This window comes from Cervus elaphus, chromosome 26, assembly GCF_910594005.1.
Source record: "Cervus elaphus chromosome 26, mCerEla1.1, whole genome shotgun sequence".
In the NCBI taxonomy this organism is placed as follows: Eukaryota; Metazoa; Chordata; class Mammalia; order Artiodactyla; family Cervidae; genus Cervus; species Cervus elaphus.
Window position 1 is genome coordinate 31829270 of NC_057840.1, and position 24246 is coordinate 31853515.

The 24246-nt window shown below is 43.6% G+C and overlaps 1 protein-coding gene across 3 annotated transcripts in view; it reads left to right on the forward strand.

The window, feature by feature from the left end:
• LOC122684220 (sterile alpha motif domain-containing protein 5) overlaps positions 1-24246 on the forward strand; it is a 981181-nt gene that overhangs the window by 819306 nt on the left and 137629 nt on the right. For all 3 annotated transcript variants that reach the window (XM_043888222.1, XM_043888224.1, XM_043888223.1), the window contains one exon: positions 15669-15797. In XM_043888222.1, the coding sequence (XP_043744157.1) occupies positions 15669-15797 (129 nt within the window). The remainder of the gene's footprint in view (positions 1-15668; positions 15798-24246) is intronic.

A 24246-nucleotide genomic window follows, 5' to 3' on the forward strand; every position in this document is an offset into this window, starting at 1 on the left:
TCAGGGGTGAAAGGAGGCCACCCAGTAATTGATTTCCCAGACAAATAAAATGCAACTGTTAAATTGCTGTGCTTCGTGAATGGAAAAGTGCAGCCCATCCTGATGAATCAGCATCTTAAAGCCAGGCAGCTCTTTAAGAAGTCTGAGAGCACATGTGATTTTCCTTATGGGCTTCCCCCACTCCACACATTGTGGCAAACACTACAAAAGGTGTCCTGCCCACATCACAGAGAAGAAAGTGAAATTGCCCCCTTTTTAAGACAGCAGTTGAGAAGCATAGAAAAGTGTGGGGAGGTGGTAGACATGTTTTAACGTTCATTTCCTTTAGTGGGAGTATTGCTTTGTAAATCCAAGATCATGGATAAAAACGAGGGGGCCCCGTGAGAGCAAAGGCTGATCTAGAGAACTTTAGATTTCACTGAGGAGTAGAATAAAATGTTAGTTCTTTGTTTTTTTTTTAAATTGAAGTATAGTTGATGTACAGTATTATGTAAGTTATAGGTACAAAAAATGATTCACAATTTTTAAAAGTTATACTCCATTTATAGTTATAAAATTTGGCTATATGCCCCATATTGTACAATATACCGTTGTAGCTTATTTTATACCTGATAATTTATACCTCTTATCCCCTACCTCTATATTGCCCCTCCTCCTTCCCCTCTCCCCACTGGTACCCACAAGTTTGTTCTGTATATCTGAGTTTGCTTCTTTTTTTCCCATCCAAGTACTAACCAGGCCCAACCCTGCTTAGCTTCCGAGATCAGATGAGATTGGGCACGTTCAGGGTGGGGTGGACGTAGGTAGCTTCCTTTTGTTATTATATTCACTAGTTTGTTGTGTTTTTAAATTCCATACATAAGTGATATCATATGGATATTTGTCTTTCTCTTTCTGACTTACTTTACTTTGTATGACAGTTGCAAATGGCATTATTTCATCCTTTTTTACTGGCTGAGTAGTATTCTATTGTTACCTATAATATATGCCACATTTTTTCATGCATCCATCTGTTGATGGACACTTAGATTGCTTCCATGTCTTGGCATCTGTAAATAGTGCTGCCATAAACATTGGGGTGCATGTATGTTTTCAAATTTGTGTTCTTGTTTCTTTCATAGATATACCCAGGAGTGGAGTTGCTGGATCATATGGTGGTTCTACTTTTAATTTTTTCAGGAAACCAGATATATATATGTGTGTGTGTGTGTATTTACTGTGGGTACACCAGTTTACATTCCTACCAACAGTGTATGAAGCTTTCTTTTTTTCCACATTCTTGCCAGGACTTGTCACTTTTGTTTTTTTTGATGATGGCCATTCTGACAGATAGGAGGGAAAATGTTAATTCTTTAACAAAGTGAGTTGTTCTTTCAAAAAAGTATATGTTAGAAATTTAAACTGTGGGTGTCATGAAAAAGCCAGTGGTGACATTAGTAAATTCTCAGCTTGTGAGCAGATTGAATGTTTTCATTCTTGTGATGATTGGCTTGGTGTAGAATGATGTCAGTTCATCTTAGATTTTTGTTGTTATTCTCTTAGTTCATAAGAAGCCTGTTGAGTTTACACTGTACCCATGTATGGAATGTGGTACAAGGCAAATCATCTTCACTCTCAACTTCAAGATGTTCTTGATCTAAGAGTAAGAACAGATCCGGATGCCTACGATGCTTTTTCAGAGCATTTTCACATTATATTCTTGGCGAACATGAAAGTCTCTTATGATGAAAATTGAGCTCATCTTGAGAGGAAATGATGTATTTGGGAAAGAACTTGTCTTCCCCCCCAAATTGAAATAGAAGTAGGGCTGTCATATCAATTCATATTTTATGTGGCTACATTTGTAGATGGACAGATACATAGATACATGGATACTCATGCATGTGCCTGGAACAAGGGGGATAATTTTGTGAGGCTGATGTTCTTAAAATCTGATTTTACCTGTACATGACAGATCACAGTGTGGTATAAGATGGAGCCAGATTTTTCTCCGTTTACCCCACATTCCCAAGGTGGCCTCAGTGAAGTCCTGGGTGCCCTGATGGCCATTGTGAGTGTCCTGGAGATATAGAACTGGTCAGAAGAGCAAATAGCAGAAACCAAGTCATGAAGTGTGCTTGGAGGGGGCTGGGTGTGCAGTGAAGGGTTGTTTTGGGGACCACTGGGAGGTTTTCCAGGGTAGGGGGTGAACTGGTTCCTCCCTGACTTTGGAAAGAAACCACCCAGTGGGTGTTAAATGAGCAAAGGGCCCTAACATGGTCTCCGGTAAATAGGAGCAAACAATGATATCTTCAGCTCACGATAACTCAGTGCTATAAAGGTACGTGCTTGTTTCAGTGGCCACAGCATTGCTCTGCTATTTGCTCTCCTCCAACACCGGGCCAGTTGCATTCCATGTGTGTTTTCCTCCCGGCTTCTTTGACTGGGAGCTGACTGCGGAGGATTTTGGCCAGACAAGTTCCGGGTGTGTGTACTGCCTTTTTATATAAGGCACTGTCTTTGTTTCCAAACACATAATTGCTTTTTCTGTCAAGATATGAGAAGAATGTGAGACTTTAATCTTTAGACCCTAAGGGTATTGCACTGAGAGACTTTATCGTCCGTCATTTAGGTGTGAGAAATTTCCATTGGTTTCCACCCAGATCTATGACCCTCAATGTATTGAAAATTATCAGCAATGAGTGGAGATTATTAGGAATCATTCATTCCTATACATGAAGAACCTTGAAAACCGGGTTCCCTTCTGTCTCTTGGCCCCTGTCCTGCCTCATCTCTACACTGACCTGTAGTCACCCCCTGTAGCGTTTCCTCTGGGGACAGGTTAGGCTGTCTCCCGATCAGAGGAATTGCAGCAAGTCCCCACATACAAGCCTTCAAGTGGTGAACTTCCAAAGATGTGAACGTGCGTTCGCGTGTGCAGTCACGGTAGTCAGTTCACATATCTGGTGTACATTGTCACGTGCGTGCATCCTCTGTGACTGGTTTTGCTTTTGTGTACTTTACTATACAGTACTGTGTAGAGTGCAATAGTACGGTATCTTTATTTCAAGTCCAGAATGGCTTATGTATCACCCAGTGGCGATATAGTTGGTGCTACTGTACTTTTCAAGGTACTGTACGATTAAAAATGTTTTCTTTTTTTGCGTGTGTGTTTTCTAAATGTATTGTTTGTGTGAAAGTATTCTAACCCTATTACAAAATAGTACTATGTAGCTGATTGTGTTAGTTGGGTACCTAAGGCTAACTTTGTTGGACTTAACGAACCAATGGGACCTATGAATGTGCTCATGAAATGGAGTGCTTTCATATGTAGGTGACCCACCTCCTCACCCAATTCATTTATCATTGTTTCTAGTGATATATGTCATGTTTGAATGTTTTACTCACTAAACCAAATTGCTATTGTCAGGTTGGTGAGGACAGGGAGGCTGAGCCTGTGAAAGCTCACCATTATATGTGAAAAATGCCAGTGTAGTGGACAGAATGCCATCACAGAGTTATCGACTGTATGTTACCCGGCACCCTCAGGAAAGGGAGAGATCATTTTACTGACTTCCGTTTATTCCTTCCTTTCCTCTTTCATAGGGGGCTTCCCTATGAAAGCTCAGTTGGTAAAGAATTCCCCTGCAAGGCGGGAGACCCTGGTTCAATTCCTGGGTCAGGAAGATCCGCTGGAGAAGGGATAGGCTATGCACTCCTGTATTATTGAGCTTCCTTTGTGTCTCAGCTGGTAAAGAATCCACCTGCAATGCAGGAGACCTGGGTTCGATCCCTGGGTTGGGAAGATCCCCTGGAGAAGGGAAAGGCTACCCACTCCAGTATTCTGGCCTGGAGAATTCCATGGACTGTATAGTCCATGGGGTCTCAAAGAGTCACACACAACTAAGCAACTTTCATTTTCACTTCTTCTTTCATTCATTCATATATTTGATAGGTATTTCTCACATAATTGCTAAGTGTCAGGTGTTGTCATGGTTATTAAAGGCCTAGGTTGCAAAAATAAGACTCAGATTCAGCTTTCAAGGACTTTAAAGTTTTCCTGGGGACAATCACCATGTAAATGAGTAAGAGTCCCTTTTTTAAAAAATGTCTTAAATAGAAAATTTCAACTATCAAAGTGGAGAGAATTTTTTAAAAATACCCATACGGCAGCACTGCAGTTATCAGTCATGGCCAATCTTGTTTCGTCTGCACCTGCTCCCACTCCTCTCTCCTTCCCCCATGACTTTGAAGCAAGTCGCAGACCTCCGATCAATCCATTCGTGTGGGGAGGGTGTGATTTCCGCTGATGCAGTGGGAAGGTCAGGGCTATTGTGAAGGATGGGCTGCTGCCTAGAGGGTCAGTGAAGTAAAAGAAGGGTGATCTAGGCAGAAGAAATACTGTGGGATAATAGTGGGGATGAGGTAGTGCTGCTTCTAGTTTGATGTGGCCAAAACTGGTCCATGTATGGGGAGGTGGAGCCACAGGTGGGGGTCTAGAAAGGCAGATAGAGTACTGATAAAAAGGCTTTTGCTTTGTCAGCAACAGACTGACTTTGTCAGATCTTCACTGCGAGACATTTATCGTTTTCAAGATTTATATTTTGAAAGTTACAGAGTGAAGTAAGCCAGAAAGATGAACACCAATACAGTATACTAATACATATATATGGAATTTAGAAAGATGGTAACGATAACCCTATATGTAAGACAGAAAAAGAGACACAGATGTATAGAACAGACTTTTGGACTCTGTGGGAGAAGGCGAGGGTGGGATGATCTGAGAGAACAGCATCAAAACATGTGTGTTATCAAGTGTGAAACAGATCGCCAGTCCAGGTTGGATGCATGAGACAAGTGCTCGGGGCTGGTGCACTGGGAAGACCCAGAGGGATGGGACGGGGAGGGAGGTGGGAAGGGGGTTCAGGATGGGGAACACATGTAAATCCATGGCTGATTCTTGTCAATGTATGGCAAAAACCACTACAATATTGTAAGTAATTAGCCTCCAACTAATAAAAATAAATGAAGAAAAGATAGAATCTAAAAGGGGGATGCAAAAAAAAAAAAAAGATAGTTACGGTGGGTAGGGGGTATAGAGCGGGTTGTAAATGAGATGGGATTGGAGACTGGCTAGATAGCTGAGAACCTTGGTTGAGGGCGTAAAACACTGATAAGATTAGGATGGAGAAACATTTTGAGATATTTGAGACACTAAGAGATAGTGGAGAAGAAATATTATATTAGCATTTATTTATGACACGTTGTAAAACCTAGTGACCTCTTAAGTTTGGGGATGAATAAATGACCCTGAGAGTCTTGGCATGGATGAAACAGCTTGATGCTGCTCTCTGGACTACTGGAATCCAGAATGAAAGTTTGGTGGGTGTGGGGAGTTTGAATTGAATATCAAGGAAGATCAGACTAAGGCTTTTGCTAAGGAGGTGGAGGGCTTCCCTGGTGGTACAGAGGGTAAAGAATCTGCTTACAGTGCAGGAGACCCTTCAATCCCTGGGTTGGGAACATTCCTTGGAGAGGGAAATGGGTGACCCACTCCAGTATTCTTGCTTGGAGAATCCCATGAACACAGGAGCCTGGCAGGCCACAGTGCACGGTATCACAAAGAGTCACACACGGCTGAGTGACTCAGCAGCAGCAGCAGCAGGAGATGGAGGAGTTTTGAGAATTATCAAAATATAAATTAAGGGCTGCAAAATTTTTTAGTACTGGGCCATGTGTTTGGTGTCCTCAGGTTTGTTAAGCCACTTGAATTTTTATTGATAGCACTGTTTAGGTATTACCTGCCAGTTCTTAAAAATAGAGAATTTTGGCAACATCACCACCAACAACAAAAAAAATCATGATCAGCACTATAACAGGAATGATGATAAGCATGATGTTTCAGTTTGATCAGGTCACCAGGACCTCAAATCTCACTGGACGGTCGCCCTGTCCTCAGGAGCGGTCCTTGAAAATCAGGTGGAGTCAGGTACTTGTCTGACTCCAGGTATGCCACACCTGCCAACTCTGCTCAAGCCAGGGTGGAATATAATTTTTATAAACAAACTCAAATGTTGTGTTGGGTTGGTCATAAAGTTTGTTTGGGTTTTTCTGTAAGGTGGTATGGAAAAATCTGAAACAAACTTTTTGGCCGACCCAATCCAAAGTTTAATTAACATCATAAAAAGAAATTTCAGGAGTGTTCTGAGATAAATGTATTTTCCAAATTTTTAGGAATGTCATAGATCAGTTTTGCCCCCAGTAGGATCGTGATGCATCCAGTGCCTGCAAATGCTCGTATCCCCATGGTTACGTGGCAGAGGTGGCTGGAGGAAGAGCAAAGTGTGAATCATGCTCATCAAAGTCTGTTCTGAGATTCTGACTTCATTCCCACCCAGCTAGCTCACTCTGCTGTTCTTTCCAAATCTATGATTTTCAGTTAAGCTCAGGCAGGTTTGGAAAGGAGAGATGAGTTGAATCTAAAACTGTCACCAGCTAAATCCACATGTCCATTTTAAGTGTGAGCGAAATGTCAAGTTGAGCAAAGTATCAACGTTCCAGTCTTTTCCCTACATTTTTCAAGTTCCAAGGGTTCCTGTGAAATGTTTTTTTAAAGCCACTGATAGTCCAGCAAATGGGATCTTCCAAAGCTTTTAATTTCCAAAAAGACCTTATATAGCAAGCACACAATTTAGTAAATCCCTTCAACAAGTTTCCATGACTTAACTATATGACTGCATTAAAAGAAAGATCATACTTTGCTTCTCTGTCCAGTAATAACAAGCATTCATGTTTCCTGATTTTATGTTGTATACTTAGCACCCAGCACAGCACTTGGAATTTCATAGGTTTCAATAAATATTGTTTGAATTAATGAAATACCCCACTAGGTGTTGATGATTGAAGACCATAGTTTTATAGCTTAGCTCACTTTCTTTGTCACACCTGGCAATCATCATGATGTCAAAGATGCCAGCACACACACACTCCCCAGGAGAAGGCCTTTTCATTCCATTTTGTTGTAGCTACTCCTCTCTATGGCTTATAAACTGAGTTTGTTCATATTTAGGCCAGGCTGTTCAAATCCCTTTCCAGGAGATAATTAGAAATTACTAGTTCATGCATAAGATTTTGGTAATAACATTTTTGCTAAAATATCTCAAGCTTTTCATATCCTAGAGTCAAGCGGGCTGTGTTGAGCCTGCAGGAGGAAGAGGAGAAGAAAAAAATGCTTCTGTTGTGGCTTTAAACTTATTCAATCACTGATGCCATTCCCCCCAAAGGAACAGAGAGGGACCACAAGAAAAAAAAAATGCAGGGAGGACCTGTGGATTTAGGGGTGAGTTGAGGTGGAGGGTGAAGGTCCCAAAGAGACCCATGGGACTCAAGAACAGACTCCAAAGTGGACCCCCAGGGTGCAGCCTGGAAGACAAACTCCACCAGTGACTTTCCAACTTTTGGCTGCAGAATCACTAGAAGATATATTTTATTAGTACATGGTGATCAGGTGCAGTTGTATAAGTACAAACAGAAACATAACAGAAACAGACGTTGCAGGAAATGGTCTTCTTTCTTCATGGGATGTTGCCAAGATTTTCTATTCTCCTCTGGGCTCTTTTGTGCTATGCCGTATCACTTAAACAAATGCTGGCCTCAAATATGTATCTGAGGATTCTGTGGTTATTAAGGACTGTGTCACCCTGGAGCTAGAAGTGGATCAGCAGCAGCCGTAGTTTTTAGACTCTGAAGGTTGGTGGAGGGTCATGGGCACTGGTGGCTGCCTCGTGGTGTCACTGATTGGCCTTGTTGGCGTGACTTGGTGCCCAGATCCCCAGCACGTCCAGGTCCTGCCAGGTCTCCCTCAACTTCTGGAGGTCCTGAGACACCCAGAGAGCTCCAGCTGCTCATGTAGGTCACGCATGACATCAAGATTAGAGTTGATGAGAAGCAGGTATGGATTCCAGTTGTCTTCCCGGTTCCGACGCACTCGTGTTTTGTCCTTGGTCTTTCACATCCAGCTTCCTGCATAACTGCCACCCTGGCCAACCTATGGTGACTTTAGGCTCAATACTTGGCACAAGCAGCAACCTGTATAGGCAGACTGTTTTATCAACTTCCAATCTCCTAGCAGTTGTGCTTCTTGGATCCAGCCTTGAGTCCTAATGGGTCACCATCTGCAGGGTGAGTACCACTACAGTTGCTTATTCATTGGAGAACAGGAGAGAACTTAGAACTTTTTGTTTACACTTGTAGTTATCTAATTTAAAATGCCTATTTTGGGGTGCATTTTTAATGTTGAGTAATTGCAAGTATTAATAGATATCATTTATATTAAGTGCTTAGAGTTGTAAGTAGTTTTCATAAATAATTACATTTTGTCAAGGAGGTTCTTTGAGGAAGAGATGGTTAGATAGCATCACCGACTCAATGGACATGAACTTGAGCAAACTCCAGAAGATAGTGGAGGACGGGGAAGCCTGGCATGCTGCAGTCCATGGGGTTGCAAAGAGCTGAATGTGAACATTCAGCTTAGCGACTGAACAACAAGAAGGAGGTTCCATACACCAATTTTTTTTCAGTATTTGTTCCCCAGCCCTTTGAACACCATTGCCTTTAAGAGGCAGCTGCTGAGAGAGTGCTGGGAAGAAGGAAGTGGCCAATACCACCAGCTTGTGAGACTGTTCATTCTTCAGGAAGGGATTTATGTTAACTGGAGGCCACTGATGCATAAATAGTGGGGGCCCTGAGCACCAGGATCATATTTGCCAAGACAAGAATTAGACATAGGCTCTGGCAAGTTCTGGGTGTTTTGAAGGGGAGAGAGTGGAAGATGTGAAATCAGCCCTCCTCCAGCCACCCGCCATGCGGCTGTGACCCCCAGGGCCCTCCTTACCACCAGCATGACTTAATTTGTCCCTCCAGTGTATGTTTTTGGTTATGTGTCAAAAGCTTCCCTGATACAAACTATATTTCAGCTCAAACCATCTGCAGAAATGCTGGGAGGGATACCTTGGAGAAAAATAACAGATCAGTTATTATAGATTCATGGGCTTCCCCGGTGGCTCATGTGGTAAAGAATCTGCCGGCAATGTGGGAGACCTGCATTCAATCCCTGGGTCGGAAGAGCCTTGGAGAAGGGAATGGCAACCCACTCCAGTATTCTTGCCTGGGAAATCCCATGGACAGAGGAGCCTGGCAGGTTAGAGTCCATGGGGTCACAAAGAGTCAGGCGTGACTGATTCAGTGAATTTCTCCAGAATGATATGGCAGGATGGGAGGACCCAGCTGGTGCAAACAGTGACATCCCACAGATTCAATGAGGCTGAACAAGGAAACTGAAATTAAAGTCTTGTTTATGGTATAGCAATTTCACCTGAAAGGTTGCTGGAAGTGTTTATCCCTTCCAAATCTTTACACAAACTAATTAAGTATGTGAATGCATTGTTGAAGACATTCGAGAAATCAAGGTTTTATTATTGTGACTTCTTTTAGTAGATTTATCCTATAGGGTCTGATATATTTATATATATGGATATATCTCCATCCCTCCCCCAAACGATAGTGAGCAGAGTAAATATGTAATTTATATTTCACAACATATATCATATATGTACTTACTGTTATAGACAGAAAAGATAGAGAGGCATTAAATAAATGAGCCAGGAGTCTATTCCCTTCCTTTCCCTCAACTCTGGGGATTCAGAGCAACACGTTGAGTTTTCCCTTGGGGTTCTGTCTTTATAGATAGATAAAATAGCAGGACCACAAGTTCATTTGCATTCATTTGCATGTAATCTGCATACAGCGATCCAGGGTACGTTGGGCCTCCTGATGTTTTCAGAGAAGTTTTTTGCTTTTGCTTTTTCTCCCCTTAAGCTTTGTCAAGATAGTCTAAAGCATAAATGACATCTAGGGAAAGGAGAGCAACGAAAGTAATGATACAAGTGCTTCTGTTTTCGTAGTTCTTTTAGTTTCACGTTTTCCAGAGACAGAAGTACATCAGGATAAAAATTCAGAAATACTATGGAATGAATTGTTGGGAGGACAATGCTCTGTTTCTTTCCTTCTTACTTGTAACAGAAGTTCACCCGATCTGAATGGTTCAGTCCAATGCCCCTTATCTCTGCATTTTTATGTTGCTTGTATAAAAAACATGGGTTTGGTATAAATGTGTGCCATGGCTTCATGGGAAAATGACACAAGTTTGTCTCCCATTGAGCTGACACTGGTAGTGGGACCCAGATTTAAATTAAGTTCATATCAAGTGAAATGGATGATCGTATGGAAAAATGTTGTGCTTGCTTTTTTTGGTTTTTTTTTTTTTTTTTTTTAATCTTTTTGCCTGCACCACAGCATGTGGAATCTTAGTTTTCCTACCAGGGGTTGAAGCTGTACCCCCTGGGAAATCCTGTGACCTGGTTTTGTACTAAGAACTGGGAAGAGAACTTGAATTTGCATGTATCATTTTCTTTTCTTTTCTTTTGTAGACAGAGATGGGAAAATCTTGTAAAAACATAATGTGACACACAATTTCACAACTTACTTTAAAAAGTTTATTTTGAGGATATAAGATTTTTCTCTGTTCCTAAATTTGAACTAATTTCAGCTTGTTAAGTCACTTCAGTCGTGTCTGACTCTTTGTGACCCTATGGACTATAGCCCACCAGGCTCCTCTATCCATAGGATTCTCCAGGCAAGAATACTGGAGTATGTTGCTATGCCCTCTTCTTTCTGGAGATCTTCCCAACCCAGGAATTGAACCTGGGAGTCTTATGCCTCCTGCATTGGCTGGCGGGCAGATTCTTTATCACTGAGCTACCAGAGAAGCCTGCTTCAGCCTAATGCATTTGAACCAAAGGGGAAATATAAGAAATGAAACATATTAGACAAGTAATACACTCTACAGAAGAAACTTCTAGCACCTTAAAAGAAAAATAAGCAAATCTGTTTCAGTATTTTAATAATTGTATTTATATAATAAATATCAAAATTTACAGTTTAAAGTCATACTGTTTATTTAGAAGTTTATTTTGTGACATCAGTACCTCTGTTCATTAGCATTGTGGGGTGCTGAATCAGACATGAACTTCACATCCCCCCAAAAAAGATATACTAGGTGTGATGCTATTGAAATAGCAGCTGCATTATTTAAATTTCCTACAGACTAATGTTGCAAATATTTGAATTGAAGTAAGTATTTTTACTGAACAAGTTTGTACCATCTCAAGTAAGAACAAGTTGACTTGGGGATTCCCTTGCAGTTCAGTGGTTAAGACTTCACTCTTGCAATGCAGGGGGTGCAGGTTCAACCCGTGGTCTGGGAGCTAAGATCTGACATGCCTTATGGCATGACAAAAAAATAAAGTAGATAAGCAACAAGGATTAAAACAAACAAAAAAAGAGCAAGTTGAATAGGAAGGATGCAAAGGTCTTCAGATAGTCTTGAAAAAGCCTGCATTTGGAGTGGGTAAAGAGAAATTCATCATGTCGTTCCTTGGTTCCATGTGATTGGGATGCAAAAGTTCCATTCTGGAGATGACAGACAAGATGTACTTAAAAAACACATGTGCGGGATTTCTCTGGTGGTCCAGTGGTTGAGAATCTGCCTTGCAATGCAGGGGACCCAGGTTCAGTTTCTGGTGGGCATCATAGGCCTTGGGGTACTAAGTCTGGGCACCACAGCCAGCGAGTCCGTGTCTTGCAATGAAAGATCCCGCATGACACAGTGAGGATACCCAATGCTGCAGCTAAGTTCCGACTCAGCCAAATAAATAAGTAAATATTACGCATACACACTTAAAGAAGTTTTTCTTTTGCCTCTTTTGGCACTCAAATGACCAAGACTGATGCAAGTGATAATTACGGGGGCTCGCTGCACATCTGGAAAGCGATTTGGGAAATCAGAAAGGCAGTTGTGCCGCCCTGTTCTAATTTATTATCTGCTGAGCAGCAAGTGAGGGGTGGGCATCACAGGGTGTGAAATGTTTGCTGTCTTTGGCCTGAGTCGAGTTGAACAGCTGCTTTCTTCCTCATAAGCAACAGATATTTCCCAGGCCCCCGAAGTTTGGGGGAGTTCCGAGTGATTGGAAGTGAGGGAGAGGGAAGAAAACTGTTTGACTAGCAGGAAGGAAAGTTTGACTAGGAGCTTGGAAACTTTTGAAGTGAAGAGCTGGCTTTGAAGATGTTGTAGGATATGAGAGAGGAGAGAGAAAGGAAAGAAAGCAGTCTGAACAAAGTTCTCTAAATAAGTGTTTTTACAGTTATTTTTTTCTTTCAGGTAACCTTGATGAGTCCAAAAAAACGTGGTTGATTGGGATAAGTTATACAGTTTATAAACGTGAAAGCTGCTTACTTTTGAGAAGCCAGCAATCGAGATAGGAGTACAACTCTCACTGCCCCTGAATGAGAAGGGGGAGAGAGGGAGAGAGAGAGAGAGATGAATTTCCATTAAGAGCAGCCAACCATCGGGCAAGTGTGTGGCTATAACAACCCCCTCACAAGTTCACTCAGGTATTAGAAGATGCAGACTTTGTATGTGGTCGAAGGGGGCAGGTATATTTCATTTCCTTGGAGGGATGAAGGCAGAAGTTTCTCGATGAGGATGCCATCATACGCTAGTGTGTGTGTGTGTGTGTGTGTGTGTGTGAAGTCACTTCAGTCTGACTCTTTGCGACCCTTTGGACTGCAGCCCACCAGGCTCCTCTGTCCATGGGATTTCCCAGGCAAGAATACTGGAGTGGGCTGCCATTTCCTTCTCCAGGGGATCTTCCCAACCCAGGGATCGAATCCACGTCTCTTGTGTCTCCTGCATCGGCAAGCGGGTTCTTTACCACTAGCACCACCTGGGAAGCCCCAGAAACTCACTAGAGATCAAGACAATTCTAAAGAGCCTAGGGTTGGCCAGGAGTGCCGGTGGCTATGGGGAGTGGCAGGATCAGGGCAGGAACTCAGAAGGATGGGTTCTCAGGTAACACAGTTGCAGGTCCAGCACTCACTCGGAAGGAGGCTGCTGGATCTTTGCCAATATGTGCTGGGTGAGCGGCCTAAGAACGCTTGCGGCTCTTGAAGAGAACTGGGACGTGAGGGCTTTGTGTCTTTGAGGTGTAAGCAAACATCCTGGGTCGGTAGAAGTCAGACACTCTGATGTTAGAGGTGGCCCAGAGGTTCCCTTCATCCTTGGAACTGTCCAGATGCTTCTGTCTGGCCGAGGCAGTGGTGGGCTTGGGTGGACCGCTCCCTTACCTCACTGGGCACTTTGCAGTCATAGTCCTGGCTGTCGGTAGCTGGTGTCCGGAGGAGATGCTCCCGTGGGAGCAGCTCTTCTGCCTGCACTCTTTCCTAAACATTTCTTCCAGTACTTTCTCCAGGTGGTGGGAGAGGGGCAGCTGCTGCCAGAGGGGCTGTTGTGTTCTCCAGCTCCTCTGGCCCTCGGGTGGGCAGACCTCAGCCCCTTTCTCCTCCGGGCTGGGGTTGGGCAGCAGAGATAAAGGGGCCTGAAAGCCAGGCCTGGTGAGGGTGGGGTTTATTTGAAGAATGGGTGATGAGGGTGGCACGCGTCATTGTCAGGGGACAGCGACCCGGTCTGATCTGTTTTGCAAGGTCGCTTTGGTGACTGGATCAAGGCCAACGAGGCCAAGCGGGGAAGGAGACAAGAAAACCCAGTTAGGAGGTGGGAGGTTTTCATGTTGTGGCCCATGGGGCGTGTATTGTTGCGTTCAGACGAGTCAGGACGAACCTCAGGATCATAGTCTGATTTATGATGCCGTTTGTCAGGAACCTCACCTCTACTGAAAGCAGTAAAGCGAGGACTTCAAGGCTGGCCTCCTCTGTGCGTTTCCTCGTTGGCTGGCTGTGGACTTCCATTTTGATCCCGTGTTATTTCCCTGTTGGAAATCTGATGATGAATGTTTTGAAGGGGGGCGGTAGACTCGGGCCGCCACCCTGTGTCCATCCAGCCTGTCGTCTCAAACGTGAGGGAATGACCTGTCCAGACACGTGCAAACATCTTAACTGTTTTTGCAGAGAGCTTCCCACCCCTATGCTGTACTGCAGACTTCAAGGGTATTACCTCAAATATAGAACATTTTATTGGTAAGAAAGGAAGCATCTGTCCTTAAAAAAAAAAAAGAAAAAATCATTTCTTTCAATTTCTGTTTCCCCACTCAGTCAGTTCTGTGACATTGGCAAAAGCAGAAGTGGAATAGATGCGGTTGCTTGCTGTGACCTGGGCATCCTGACTGGAGCCTTGCGGTCTTTAGCAGAAAGGCTTTTGAAGAACTTTTAATTCCCAAACCCTGCCCGCGTCTAAGTAAGCGTCTTAGACACATGCTGCATGATAGCTGACGGAACTGTGCAACGGCCTGGCCAGTGGTCTGTCCCAGGCAAAATGTGTGTGCGTCTTTTCGGTGGTCTAAGAGTTGTGTTTTCCCTGGTAGGGTCATTTATTCCTTCCAAAGAAAGAACCCATTGGGAGGTGAAAAGTGGCAGGGGAGATACTTCTCGGAATGAATGAATGAATGAATGAATAGAAGAAATGGCATAACCTACAAATGTACACAGCTTCACTCTGTGTGTATCTATTTAGGAATCACTTCCCCTAAAGGGAAGACTATAGTCTGAAGTGTTATCTTGTAGTGAATACTATTCATGAAGTAAGTCAAGCCCTCAAGTGTCAGAGCTCTGAGGGGACCAAGCTGTCAGCATGTCACATTGCTTCGTTACTCCTCATGGGGAGATAGCCGGAGGTTAGGAAACATACCTAAACTGATGAATTGGAAGTGGCAGCAGAGACGGGTGTGAACTTGAGGGTTCAGACCCCAGAATTCGGGGCCTTTCCCTCAGTGGAGAGACAGACATATTTCCTTATATATTTAGGTGCATTTGTACATGTCCTCTTCCATCTGTGCTTGAATGACGTAGCGAACAAGAGTTCCCACGTTTCTGAGTGTCTCATGGGAAGTGTGGTTGAGGTGTGTCCCAGATGTAGCATTCCCTGTTGGCTCCTGAATTCTCAGTTTCCCGCCAGAATTCCTCCTGGGAGGGGTGTCCTGGCATCTGGATTCTTAAAAGCTTCCCTGGAGGTTCTGATTCATGTGCTTGGTTGCTCGGTCATGTCCGACTCTCCGACCCCATGGACTGTAGCCCACGGGGCTCCTCTGTCTGTGGGATTTCCCAGGGAATAATACTGGAGTGGGTTGCCATTTCCTTCTCCAGGGCATCTTCCCGACCCAGGGATCGAACCTGGGTCTGCTGCATTGCAGGCAGACTCTTTACCATCCAAGCGACCAGGGAAGCCCACCAATTGGGCATTAGGGAGCCTTTGCGCTGACAGTGTTTATTTCTGGGGATTTCTTGGCCCTGTGAGGCAGGCAGGGGTGTGGGTTAAAACCATGGTCTTGACATCAGACAGTCCTGAGTGGGGGACACGGCTTCTTTGCGTGGTAGCCCTGGAACCCTTGGGCTGTGGCTCAGCTTCTTTGAGTTGCTGTTTGTTCGTCTGTACAGGGAGAAAAATGTCCGAGGGCTGACCGGAGGATTAGGAGATGTTGCGTGTAAAACAGCGTGGCACATGTCCACCACTTAAAAAGTACCAGCTGTTACGAGTATAAAGGCTGCATAGAGGGAGACTGGAGGACTCAGGGCGTCTGCAGGTGGACTGATTGCCTCTGCTGTCTTCCTGTTTCCCTCAGGACGGCTCCCTGGGAAACATCGATGACTTGGCTCAGCAGTATGCAGATTACTACAATACCTGCTTCTCCGATGTGTGTGAGAGGATGGAGGAGCTGCGGAAACGGCGCGTTTCCCAGGACCTGGACGTGGTGAGTGGGATCCCTTGAACATGCGCTTGCCCAGCCAGTCTGCTCCTGGTCCAGCGTCCCCTCCCTCCCCCTCTAACGCTTGTGTGTGGATCATTTTGCTGCACTACTTTGAGACAAAAGAATTCAGATCCCCAAAGGATTAATCCAGTTCTGTGGATATCAGACAATAAGTATCAGTAGGGGCAACAGTGATCAAATTTTTGTGCTTATGAAAATATCGCGAGGAAAGGATATTTTTATGTTAGACTGATATACACTGCATTTTTACTGACTCTAAGCCAAAAGGAGGTCTAGGCTAGTTCTTTCCTTTCTTCCTTTGTTTTCTTCTTTTTGTTTTCAACATGATAAAGTTTAAAGAAGCAAGAAACCATCCTAATTTCTCACCTAATAGTAACCCACATGGGTGTTTCAGCAAGTCTCTGTTGGGGGCATTTTTACATCAGCTATGTAATTCTTGCTTTTATACTTTTTTATTATAGTTCTGTGTTATTAAGACTTCTTTGTTATCACCATTTTTCATGGCTATATTTCTTCTCTCAGGTGCTTTGAAATTCATTTGTCTGTTTTGTGAAGACCTTTATGTATATGGTTAATGGAGAATTTGAAGTTGCATGTGATAAATAGTAAATAAATAGCTTGCTGCTACTGCTGCTGCTAAGTCGCTTCAGTTGTGTCCGACTCTGTGCGACCCCATAGACGGCAGCCCACCAGGCTCCCCTGTCTCTGGGATTCTCCAGGCAAGAACACTGGAGTGGATTGCCATTTCCTTCTCCAATGCATGAAAGTGAAAAATGAAAGTGAAGTCGCTCAGTCGTGTCTGACACTTAGCGACCCCATGGACTGCAGCCTACCAGGCTCCTCCATCCATGGGATTTTCTAGGCAAGGGTACTGGAGTGGGTTAGGTCCATATAATCTCTGGGCTTCCCAGGTGGTGCTAGTGGTAAAGAACCTGCCTGCCAATGCAGGAGACATAAGAGATGCAGGTTTGAGTCCTGGGTCGGGAAGATTCCCTAGAGGAGGGCTTGGCAACCCACTTCAGTATTCTCACCTGGAGAAACCCATAGACAGTGGAGCCTGGAGGGCTGTGGTCCATGGGGTTGCAAAGAGTCAGACACGACTGAAGTGCCTTAGCATGCATGCCATAAAATCTATTTATATGCCAGTATGTCCATGCTGTTGTTGTTTAGTTGCTATGTTGTGTCTGACTCTTTGTGACTCCATGGACTGTAGCCCTCCAGGCTCCTCTGTCCATGGGATTTCCCAGGCAGGAATGCTGGAATGGATTGCCATTTCCTTCTCCAGAGGATCTTCCTGACCCAGAGATCAAACCCATGGGTTCTTTACCACTGAGCCGCCTGGGAAGCTCTTTGAGTAACAACACCTCTTGCCTTTAAAAGAAAAAAAAAGCACACTGATTCTATTGAATCCTTATTTTGTTATTTTCTATAATTATTTTATTACTGATTCCTTTTATAAAAAACCTATTATAAAAACCTATTGGATGGAGAAGGAAATGGCAACCCACTCCAGTATTCTTGCCTGGGAAAGTCCATGGACAGAGGAGCCTGGCGGGCTGCAGTCCATGGGGTTACATGACTGAGCACGTGTGCGCGAGGGTGGAGGGAGATGCTTGGTAGCAATAAAGTGGTAGAACTAAAAAAAAAACCTATTGGATAAGGATGTTACAAAAGACCTATTGGAAGAGGGATCCAACAAGTAGTTTAGGCGCTGCAGCTGTTATATTCCATGAGCACATGATTCACTTCCTTTGTAGGTAAGGTGCTGGTGCTCTTATGCACGTTCATTTTTTTCCTTAGCTCAATCCACCTAAAGATTTCTTTTAGCATAACTGTCACATAATTACCGATCCTTTTTCCTCTCTGATTTAGTATTCCACGTGGGTGGGAGTTGGTATAACAGAGTCAGCTGAGGCTGAGAAGCATCAGTTGGGGGCAGAAAGCCATCACCCCGGGAGCCTGACACCACGGCCCAAGCAGGCACCGGGGCGTCATTGTCATTAAGGGCGTCTTTCTTACAACTTTGTCCCCTGGCCTGTGTCAGTGGGAGAGAGGTGTTTCCTTTCTTCTAAGAAAGTATTCTTATGTGGGAAAAGACTTTTAAAATTCATTAGGCTAACCTGCTGGGACAAGGTTGATGTTTTTCCTTTTGGCAAGACTGCAGCCAAACAATAACTTAATTATCCCACTGAGTTCTTGAATGTTGCAATTTTGACGTTGAATAATAGTCTGGTCAGATACTCTGTGGCTTCCTAGAACACATCACCAAGCAAGGAAATGATGGCTGTGAACTGGCAGATGATCTTTGATCCGACACTCAACTGCTCTCCCCCAAATTCTAGTCGGTTAAGAGTTGGGACTCCCATAATTATCCCACAGTGTTTGGGAAGCTTGGAGAGCAGCTTCTTCGTAGGAAAGGAAGCCTTCCTGGAGGTGGGATAAATAACTTCTTCCCATTTAGACAGATGGGCCTCATTTGGTGTGCTCCGTTCCAGAGCTTCAGAAGACAGCGTAGGAGAAAATACCACAGGAGCTAAATTAGTTCTCATCAGAGTTGCAGGAATGTGATGGGGGGTAACATTGATGGGAGCCAATTCCAGCCAGGCTGGAAACTCTTCATCCTTTCAACTGTAGTTAGTGAGAAAAGTAAGATCCAAGTCATCATATTCAGGTTCTCTTTCTATGAGATTCCAGACAAGAGCTGAAGACCAAGTTAGATGCCACATGGTTCTCATTATTCAGGAATCCATAGCTGGAGACTTAAAAAGCATTTTAAAAAAATTTAAAAAATTCTTTTGGCTTCTCTGCATGGCATGCCAAATATTAGTTCTTTGACCAGGAATCGAAGCCAAACCCCTTGCATTGGTAGCGAGGAGTCTTAACCGATGGACCACCAGGGAAATCCCTAGAGGTGTTTTAAGGTCATCATTGAGGCCATACTTGCAACTCTGGTGACTTGGGGAAAGCTCCCTCTTTCAGTAATTAGCCGGAGAAGGCAATGGCACCCCACTCCAGTACTCTTGCCTGGAAAATCCCATGGACAGAGGAGCCTGGTAGGCTGCAGTCCATGGGGTCGCTATGAGTTGGACATGGCTGAGTGACTTCACTTTCACTTTTCACTTTCATGCGTTGGCGAAGGAAATGGCAACCCACTCCAGTGTTCTTGCCTGGAGAATCCCAGGGATGGTGGAGCCTGGTGGGTTGCCGTCTATGGGGTCATACAGACTCGGACACGACTGAAGCGACTTATGAGCAGCAGCAGCAGTGATTAGCTCATCACAGATTGAGTCCCGATGGAGAGCGATTTTCTTGAAAAGCTGTAACTTTCAGTCCATAGTGCTACTGTTTATTGCATCAGATTTTACCTGTACTTCTAGACTTTGAATTTTGCCTTCAGACAAGTAGGCCAACTTCTTTCCTGCTCTGCTGTTGGGGCAGCTTTGGGTCTGAGGACCTGCAGTGTAAATCCTTCTTTTCTGGGCTGGTTAGCAGCCCTGTCAAAAGCAGAAGTGAGATGACTTGGAGAAGAAATAATCCACCAACAGCACTAAGAGGAAATAGTAACACATTAGGATTCTAAAGCATTTTCTAGGGGAAAAAAGTAACATCAAGCTTGGGGTGTCCTCTGTAGAAAAAATCCTTAGAGACAGCCTTGAGGATGGAGAGTTTGGTGATGGTTTAAATAGGTCTTTCGGGTTTGTTTCATTTCAAATCCTCTGGGTGAATTTGGGGGATTGAGGAAATGGTCTATAGATGGAACATATTTAGATATTTCTTTGGCTTTAAAAAGTCCAAAAAATGCAGTGTCCTTAAGAGCTAATTACATACCAACTGGAGAACGAACAAGCCCAAAAGTCACCCTACCCATAGAGATGCTTGACTTAACCCTGAAAAATAAAAGGTTTTGATAATTATGTTAGTAATTAACTTTCTGGACTGGATATCAAATTACTTCTCCAGGACCTAATCACCTGGCCCCTGACTGGAATAAAGCACTTACTTGATAAAGTGTTTTGGGGGGCCAGTTAGTTTAGATGGAGGTAACAGAGAGAGGACAGATGGGTGAAAATTCAACAGCATAAGCAGGGATTGTGATTCAAATGTATAACTATCGTGAGAGTTTTTATTTAGCACCAAATGGGCCCTAAAGGGACTGTGTATTTGGACCGCAGCCTTTGCCTCTGCTGGGGACCAGGACATTAGCTCTCTTGAACAGCAGGGCAGTTGCCCGTATTTCCACACATTTGGCACGTCCCTGAGCACCATGTGTGTTTTTGGCTGCGAGAAGCTGCATTTGGAAATGACAGCAGCTTCCCAAGTCCATAATGGGCTCATCTCGAGTGATGCTAAGTCTGACATCTGTCAAAGTGACAGTGGCCAGGAGAGAGACACTCTCAAGGTAGCCTCTTAGTACTGGCCACGTCAGCTGCCTTGGCATCTTTGAAGTTGAGTCTGCTTGGATGTTGGCAGAAACAAGTTTGTGTGGTGGTTGGTGCAGCACATCCCTGATGGAAAAGTTACCACTGTAAAGTGGGACCCTGTTCATGATGCTGGATCTCCATACAGATTGTTAACCCATCTGTGTGGGCACCAGGACCAAGGAGCCCAGGCAAGATGCACTCAGGTCTTTAAGGATCTGGAGTATAAATACAAATATTGCACATTATCTCAGAGGATATCAGAGTGGGCTATCAGAATCATTGCTGATGGTGTAGGGATAATTCTGGGGCATAATTATTGTTCCTTGCAATTTTCATAATTTAATCTTTCAAGGTATAATTCTGGACTAAGAGGCAGTAAAAGTGGGATCTGTCATGACTAGAGATGATTCTTGGGGCTTCTTCAGATGGTATCATTCCCACTCCAAGCCCAAGTGGGAGTCCTAGCCTCTGTGGTTGTCACAGTGGCAAAAGAGGGTGAGAAGCATGATGGCAAGATGGGGAACTTGGGGTTTAAATTCTGGCCATTGTACATAGCTGACAAGTTGTGTAACCTATTTGAGTTTCAGTTTCCCCTTCTATAAAATGGGATAAAAATATCTCATAAAGTCATTACCAGGATTAAATGGGGAAATTGCTATAAAACACCTGGTTCATCTTCATAGTGAAAGTGCAGTCGCTCAGTCGTGTCCGACTCTTTGCGACCCCATGGACTATAGCTCACCAGGCTCCTCTGTCCATGGGGTTTTCCAGGCAAGAGTACTGGAGTAGGTTGCCATTTCCTTCTGCAGTATTCTTGAGCTTCCCTTGTGGCTCAGCTGGTAAAGAATCTGCCTGCAGTTCGGGAGACCTGGGTTTAATCCCTGGGTTGGGAAGATCCCCTGGAGAAGGGAAAGGCTACCCACTCCAGTATTCTAGCCTGGAGAATTCCAAGGACAGTCCATGGGGTCACAAAGAGTTGGACATGACTGAGCGACTCACTTTCACATGACCCCCAAATCATCATCATAAGAGACCTGTAACTGCCTATTTCTTTTCCTTCCCTTTTATTCCTGGTTCAAAAACTCCTGTAGTGATGCTGGAGTGTCTGTGATCTGTACTTCATTAATATTTATTCATATGAGTGCAGGGATTTCTTTTAGCTTTTATTTTGGGATATTTCAAACATATATAAACAGCACTGTATAATAAACTTCCTGTGCCCTTCAGCAGTTACCAGCATCCTGACTTCTCCCTTCATCTTTACTCTTACGCCTGCTTAATTATTCTTTTTTGAAAGTTTCTTGTTTGTGAAGTCCAATTTACACATCGAAATGCAGGCATCTGAGCTATCCAATTTTGCCAAGAGGATAGTCACATCACCCACATCCTAGCATGGCATAGAACACAGCCATCTCCCTGCATAGTTCCCTGATGTCCCTCCTCAGTAAATCCTGGTTTGAGGACAGGGATATTTGTCGGTCTGTTTTGGTCCTTTCTGTATGCAGTGCATGGCACATAATAGGTACTCAGTGAGTATTTGCTGAATTTATTTGTATATGTCATTATTTAAGACTATTAAATGAGCCTCAGGCATGTGTCTTGAGACTTTGTCATTCCAGAGATACAAAGATGTATTCTCCATCCATAAAGGTGTTACAATTGAGTGGGTGTTTTAGACAAGTAAACAGACAGGGTTTTTTTTGGCTGTACTTTTTTGGTTTGCGAGATCTTGGTTTCCCATTTAGGGACTGAACCCTGGCCCATGGCTGTGAAAGCGCCAAGTCCTCATCGTTGGACCACCAGGAATTCCTTAAGCAGACTGTTAAGTACAGGAGTACATAGGAGAGACCCTGACCCAGTTTAGGAAAATCAAAGAAGGCTTCCTGGAGGAGGTGATGCCTAAGCCCAACTGTAAAGAAACACGAAAGATTAATCTGGTTGGGGAGGGAGGTGTAGACAGTGCAGAGTAATTTAAGGTCGAGGTCACAGAGAAAAAGCCAAAAACGAGAGCGAAAATGTGGCTTTTATGGGCCATGGAGAGAAGTTTACCGTGGCTAGAACCTACGATATAAACACATGTACAGAGAAAAGATACACTCTGTCCTTTCACAGGTCTTGTATTATTAACGATATAAAAAGAATATTGCTTTGATTCATCACCATTCCCAAGACAAAACAAAAATAATCTGCCCTTTCGCAATAGTTGATCATTTGGGCCAAGGTGACCTTGTGGCCTCCCCAAGCCACGCAGACTTGTCCAGTCTCCATGGGGGTTTTTGTTTTGTCTTACTGACTGCCTTTCTTTTGTTATTTGCTAGAGACAGCAAAGCCTGTGGAAAACAGGTTTCCTGTTACTTTAAGCTCCCTGAATATTCAAGAAAAGATAAGGGTTGCCCCCACCTAGGCGCTTAGGGAACACTGGCTGCCCCAGGAGGCTACCAGATTCCTGAATTCTTATTCTCACCCAAAGGATAAGTACATGATCTGTGTTGCAAATTGTCCTGAGTTTAAATATTCAACTGCTGAATGCTAAAGCCCAACTGTTGCGCTAAGGGCATTTGCTTTTGTTTTGTTTCATTTTGTCTTAAAGGACATTATTTGCTAGCTTTGGGCTACTGTTGATTTGCAAATTGCAGTCAGAAACAGTGGGCATTAGATAGTGAATTTGAACCACATTCTGCTGTGGGATTCACACACTTGATATCAAAATACACTGAGCCTTTATGTCTTAAGCCAGATGGTAATACAGTTCTCTGCTCGGGCTCCTCTCAGACAAAGTCCCATTTGTAGTCAAATGTCCAGTCCCAATTTAGTCAGCATTTTTTGTACATTGCACCACGTTAACATAGACATAAACAGGCCTCTTGGCTGCCAGATTTGATCTTGGCATCCTATACCTCTCATAATTGAGAAGGTTTTCATTCTACTTAACAATCAATTTAGGTGTCCTTCCATCCTCTTCAGTTTGGAGACCTTTGTAGACAGCTGTAGGTTCTGGAAACTGACAGATTAGATACAATCAGTGATAGAATAGTTGTGTGTGTATATAGAGTAGTCCCCATCAGACTTTTCAAATATGAATCAACAACATCAGCTTCCTTTTCTAGTTTTGCTCCTGAGCATTCAGAAATGACTGATTTGTTTGTTTGCATTTGTAAAAGCAGTGTGCCTGGGGGGATTAAACACCAAAATAGCATTCTGCTCAAAATACTTTTGCTTGCCAGGAAGAAAGTCTGAGCTTTGTAGTTGTTTTCATTTACATACAACAGAGAGAATTCCTAAATGTTAATCAAGTTGACAGTAATTGGGGAGAAAAAACCAGGAATTACAGAGGCCAGAATCTGGGCTCGGAGGGGAAAGGGGTGCCTTTGTTCTTAGAATTGGGACCTTTCAGAGTTGAGTGAGGCCCAGGCCAGGTGCCTTTTTGAAGCCCTGGAATATTAAAACCAGGACTATAGTATGATCTCAGAGTTTACATGTAACAATTAAACACTTCTCACGTGGAAGATTACAGTGTAATTTATTTGTGCTAATCACAAGCTAATTATAGGCTATTTAAACATGCTAATTTGTAGCACACTAGAGGCAGTATGGTCTCCCTGTGAGAGAAAATGTAAAGGAGTGTGATTAATGTTTCCTTATTTTCAGTGGGTTTCTGCATCCACATCCACAATGTTATTTGACAATATTGTCAAAGGTCTAAGTTTGAGATCCTTGGCAAAGACTGAGTGGCCCAGGCCAAGGGGTTGGCTGGAATGACGAGGGTTGGGGGTCTGGAGTGGGATTAGGTAGACGCCTGCAGGGCCCAGACAGAAAGTCAGCAGGTGCAGGGTTGCGGGTCTTCGCTGGTGTTGGCCCATACACCTGACATTGGCCTTCTGACCTTGTAGATCCACATCTTATCAGATGAGATGGGGTACGTTCAGGGTAGTGTGGCTATAGACTAGGTCCTTATTTTACTTTATATTTTATTTTTTAAATAAAATAAATAAAATATTTATACAATTGTT